The sequence below is a fragment of the Cottoperca gobio genome, chromosome 3 (genome assembly GCF_900634415.1).
Source record: "Cottoperca gobio chromosome 3, fCotGob3.1, whole genome shotgun sequence".
Lineage (NCBI taxonomy): Eukaryota > Metazoa > Chordata > Actinopteri > Perciformes > Bovichtidae > Cottoperca > Cottoperca gobio.
This window is the reverse complement of record NC_041357.1, coordinates 22,105,356-22,110,565: the sequence shown is the minus strand read 5'-3', so window position 1 is coordinate 22,110,565 and position 5,210 is coordinate 22,105,356. Positions and strand designations below refer to the sequence as shown.

The 5,210-nt window shown below is 36.2% G+C and overlaps 1 protein-coding gene across 2 annotated transcripts; it reads right to left on the bottom strand.

Moving 5' to 3' along the window:
- Positions 1-2,285: 2,285 nt before the first annotated feature.
- cmc2 (C-x(9)-C motif containing 2) lies at positions 2,286-4,804 on the bottom strand. Of its 2 annotated transcripts, XM_029455175.1 has the most exons (5): positions 4,462-4,804; positions 4,101-4,177; positions 3,421-3,491; positions 3,265-3,336; positions 2,286-3,167 (listed from the first exon to the last, which is right to left on the bottom strand). In XM_029455175.1, exons 2-5 carry the CDS (start codon positions 4,135-4,137, stop codon positions 3,084-3,086), a joined length of 264 nt encoding a protein of 87 aa, XP_029311035.1. In that variant the 5' UTR covers positions 4,138-4,177; positions 4,462-4,804; the 3' UTR covers positions 2,286-3,083. The 2 variants fall into 2 exon arrangements, with proteins under 2 accessions (XP_029311035.1, XP_029311043.1); XM_029455183.1 differs by lacking the exon at positions 4,101-4,177 and having other exon boundaries at positions 3,421-3,543; positions 4,462-4,798.
- Positions 4,805-5,210: the final 406 nt, after the last annotated feature.

The window sequence follows — 5,210 nt, the reverse complement described above, 5'->3', positions numbered from 1 at the left end:
ATATATATATATATATATATATATATATATATATATATATATATATATATATATATATATATATATATATATATATATATATATATATAATATAATATATAATTGCGAAACCAAAATGTGTAAACCTTATTCTCACTTGAGTCAGATTACATATTTAGTTGTAAATGATCAAAGGCATGTCAGATAATTTAATCTATAATAATGTTTTACTGAGCTTTTTATAAATATGAACAGATGATCAATAAAATGACTCTTGGAGCATATTGAACTCTAATGTTCCATGAGGTTGTTAAATTATTTCCAGTTCAGTTATAATAATAGTTTGATGAAGCATGTCATGACATGAAAACAAAGCAACAATACATCTTCACTCATGAAAACTAAAAACATGTGCTGTTGCATTATATTAACTTGCCATATATATAATCAAAAAACAAAAGGCAGTTTTGTGACCAAAGATTCCATTAGGCTTAGATAATCAGTCATTGTTTGTATTTAACAAGAGGGATCCCTACATTCACTTCTTTGACTATATTCCTCGTCGGGTGGTAAATAACACTTATGTCATCGTTTCTTGCTTTGCTTTTGAATCCCAAGAAGAGGTGAGAAGGACCTGTTTAATGTGGCTACTGAATGCAAATCACTGAGTGTTAATCCCAAGACATGAGTCTTTATGTATTTATGTATTTGAATTTTTAATTTGTAAAGTATTACAAATGCTTTTCAGTGTGTCACCTGAGATATAAAATGTTTTTTTCTTTACTTGTTTTGAACTACTAGTTTACGTTTTAGCCGCTGAATCCAAATTCCCTCCTCAGCATGTGTTTGAAGTGCGCTTAATAAATAACATTTGAAGTATACAAAAAATACTACTCATATTTGCTCTATTATTTATTGCAAATGACTGCATTTTGACAGGCTTCTGTTTTTTTTGTCTTTTATAACCAGAAATTCCTGTACTGTGTGTGTGTGTTTTTTATATATATATATATATATATATATATATATATATATATAGCCCATGTATGTGTAAGTGATCCATGTTTTTTTCTGCACACATTGTCTCGAAGCACACCTTGGGGTGCCTTACAATTTAAATATATGTCCAAGATTGATCCATGCGTTGTGATGGGTAGAGTGAGCTGCTTCAAATAAAGAAACAATGTTTTCAAACTACTATCTCTGCGTGTGTCTATAGTTTTCTATAATTTACAGTCAAAAGGTACTTGCTATTTCCTGTTGGTTCTGAGGAATTAAGAGTCTTTCTCATTGATGTACAGGCCTACTCTGAAATATATAAATAAAAACACAGAAGACCTTTGGGAATAATAACCTATATGGTGTAGAGCAGCAGTCCCCAACCTATTTGCACCCCCGAGGTGTACGGGGCGCCTGTCATAACAAAACACACAAAGTGTGAAACATATTATTTAATTATTACATATATAATGTAAATGTAATTATTCCATTTTATATTATGCACTTTATTTCAAAAATAAAATGCACTGCACACTAATGTAAATAAAATGTTTACAATAAATATTACCAACAAAAAACGTTGTATTCTTTCTGTGCGGCCCGGTGGTTGGGGACCCCTGGTGTAGAGGATCCACGATTAAAGGTCCACTTATGATTCTGAGTCCTCAACATCATCTCATGGTATTGACTCAGCTAATGGAGACGGTTCAGGTGTCATTTTGTGACGTAAACGTGAACGTTCAGTCAGGTAAACACCAAGGTCATCCATCAATAGAGGGATCATATGACCAACAGTCAGCACGTGACTTAAGGTAACACGATGACACCTTTACCAGCTCCAGTTGCTGAACAAAGACCATGACATGCAGTTGAAATATCTAACATTTGAATAACTCGACCTTTGAGCTTAGATTTTCTTTACACCTTGATCAAGTTAAATCTAGGTGTTTTTGAAACTTTCTTAATTGCATATAATTAAATGTTATACCTGTTTAGGGGTCATACCATGTGAACAATATTTATAATACAATTGTTTGCTAAAACAGACATGTTTCACAGCTACAGATAGCAGTAGTGACCTCCTGCTTGCAAAATCCACCGTCGCAACAATCCTTGAAGTTTATAGATGTAACATTTCCAAACATCCCACCAACGGATACAAAAACATTGTATGAGCATTTTTACTGCCAACAGCAGCTAAGAGAAAGTATTTATGACTTCACTGTCTTCTAAGTCCTCTTTTGAGGAAATATGTAAATGCTTTTAGTACAGTGATTGATACTTTGTTTTACAATGATGACACAGTATTGGAAGTATGGATTTTTTTTTTTTAAATCAAGTGATTTCACTTTATTAGAAAGCATTTAAACTTGTAGCGAATCAACATGATTCCCCCTTCAAATAAACAGTCAAACAACAATGAGTGTGTTCAATATGCATGTTCATGTGTGTATGCTGGCATTAAGAGTAAAGCCACTGCTCATCCCGTTTTAGGTCTTTTTGTTTTTTTTACATGCATCTCCGATACCCTGAAACTGACCCCCCCATGTTTTCCTGAATAGAACAGGTACCAGAATATTCCTGAGGTGTCCTGCCAACTTAAATAGTTTGATGAAAGGGTTCTGCCAACGGCTAACACTCACATCTTCATCGGCGCCGTAGAGTACTGCTAGCAGAGGGGGAAATGAATGACTATCCTGACAGCAGTCTTTAATCCAAAGTACTACATGCTGTTTTTATGTTGACCTAAAACGTTCTGGTAACGGTTCGAGTCCTAGTTTGTCCAGATAGAAAAAGTCAAATGTGTGTAAGGAGGGTTCACACCACTGTAAATATAGGAGTGAGTGGAGCATCTTAACCACATCATTGCTGGTATATGATCCCAACATTTAAATAACCTTGCCTGTCAACTCATATCAGAATAATTTAATAACAGCACATGACACTTAGACCTGTCAATTCAAAATTGCTAATAAAATCCGCACTCTTATGACATTACAAAGAGACAGAAGTTATGACTCTTTCTCGGTCTTGACATAAGAACAGCAGACGAGGCTTGTTACACACTGTCATGTAGTAGAGGTAGAGTTGCAGTAAAATGTCCTTCAGAGCTCCTCCTTCAGCCCTTCTTTCAGCCTCTTTTTCATGTCTTTTGCATGCTGCTTGCTGCGTTCCCGCTTTTCCAGTCTCTGTTGAATGGTGAGGAAAACAAAGAAAACATTCATATAAAGAATGCTTGTGCTTGTTGCGTCTCATTCACAAAGTGCATAGAAATAACTGACGGACCTCATTCTTCAGGCATTGACGCATAAGGCGGTCCACGTCGTTACACTCGCCAAAGAACTTCAAGACATTGTGCTGAGGGTAAAATTAAACAAGATTGTTTAGTTGTTCTGTGTATATGAAGCATGCAGCAATACAATTATTTAGAGAGTGACATACCTCCGTGTGGCACTGCTTCAGAAGAGTTATCAGGTCGTTACACTCGCCCGTGTGCAGGTGAGGTGACAGGTCAGGGTGCATGCTGAGTTAAGGGTTTACTGTACCACTGCGGCAATACTGAAACTTCACAAACAAGAGGGGCACTGATTGAGGAGCACTGAGATGGCAATTACTGTTGAATATTACTGTAATTAATGTTAGAGATGTCATTTGGTGGCAACACATTTGCAAGTTGCCATTAACACACCATTGCTTTCTGCTGTACCGCACTTTTCCATTACATGGAAATGTGCTGAACATACTGAGGCTGCAGCAAATAGTTATTTTCATTATTCATTATTCAATTTCGTATTTAGTCATTTAATTGATAATCTAGTTTATAAAATGTGTCAAAATGCTCATCACAATTTTCCAGAGCCCAAGGTGACGTCTCCAAATTGTTTGTTTTGCCTGGCTAACAGACAAAAGGAAAAAAAAAAGCATTACAGAAAAGCAGGTTATCTTCATGGCTGAGAAACTGGAACTGTGGATGTTTGACATTGTTGCATTAAAAAAAATAGCTTAAGCAATCGATTTGAACAAAATTGTGGTTGACTAAGTGTTTCAGCGCTAATTTATATACACCATGTCAACTCAGCATTGTTACACTTTTGCAAAAGAGATGATTTTCTAAAGGATACTAATGCCTCCCCATCCCTCTCCTTCCTGAGCTGTCATTGTGATGATGGGTTTTTTTTTTCCCCCAGCGGACACTTACCTGCAGACAGAGAGAGAGAGAGGGAGAGTATACAACAATGTGACAAACTACCTGCATTCACCCTGAATCCTCTGGAATCATGTTGACAATACAGCCTTCATTAGAAGACTCTGGATCCGGGTACATGCTCGCTTTAACAGACTATGAGGTGTTTTGTCACCGAGTTGAGTTTTAGAATTGTAACATATTGGCTAACTGTTCTTACACATACTAGATCTACTAGTTAATGATAAGATATTTAATTACACTGTGCACTGCCGGCTGTAGGTAACAATGATACTTACCAGTGGGGAGGCTGTATCATCTGAGACGTTTTCCAGCAAACCTTGGTGAAATGTCACGTTAGCTAACTGCGAGGTCTCCGTTAACGTTTGTATCACAGCATAAATCCGTTCAACCACTGTACAACAAGGTAGGGTTTCGGTCTTCCGTAAAACAACGCAGATTACTATAATTCCTCTACAATTTCAGATAGATATTGTACTATTGTAAATAACTAACATGACTGTAACCTACAAAAATCAAGGACCTGTAGGACATGCAGTCTGCTACAACACTTTTAGCTTTCGTAACTGTTTGGTAACGAACCACGGGAAACAGCGAATCAGCGTCAGCGTGTTTTCTCAATCCACCAATGGCATGCGTTCTTCTTATTAAAGGCGGGACATTTGATGACGGAAGTTTACATGAGAAACTAGATGTTTCCCCGTGACGTACTTCCGTTGTTGCTTATGATTAACCAAAGATGCTCTATCCAACAACATACAATAATATTCATATAGGCTACATCTGCAATGGTAAAATATAAAGGGTAGTGTCCTGGGCACAGTATATCTTCCAGAGGGAAATTGTGTACTTTTTGCTCCGCTACATGTATTTGAAATCTATGTTTACAAGTTACTTTTCATTAAGATTGATGAAGAAAAATGATTTCCCATATAAACCCCTCAAATGGTTTCACTTAAATAACTGTTCAAATTATCCAATGTTTTACAATAAAATCAAAGACTGCTGAAAAGTACAAAGAATGAAA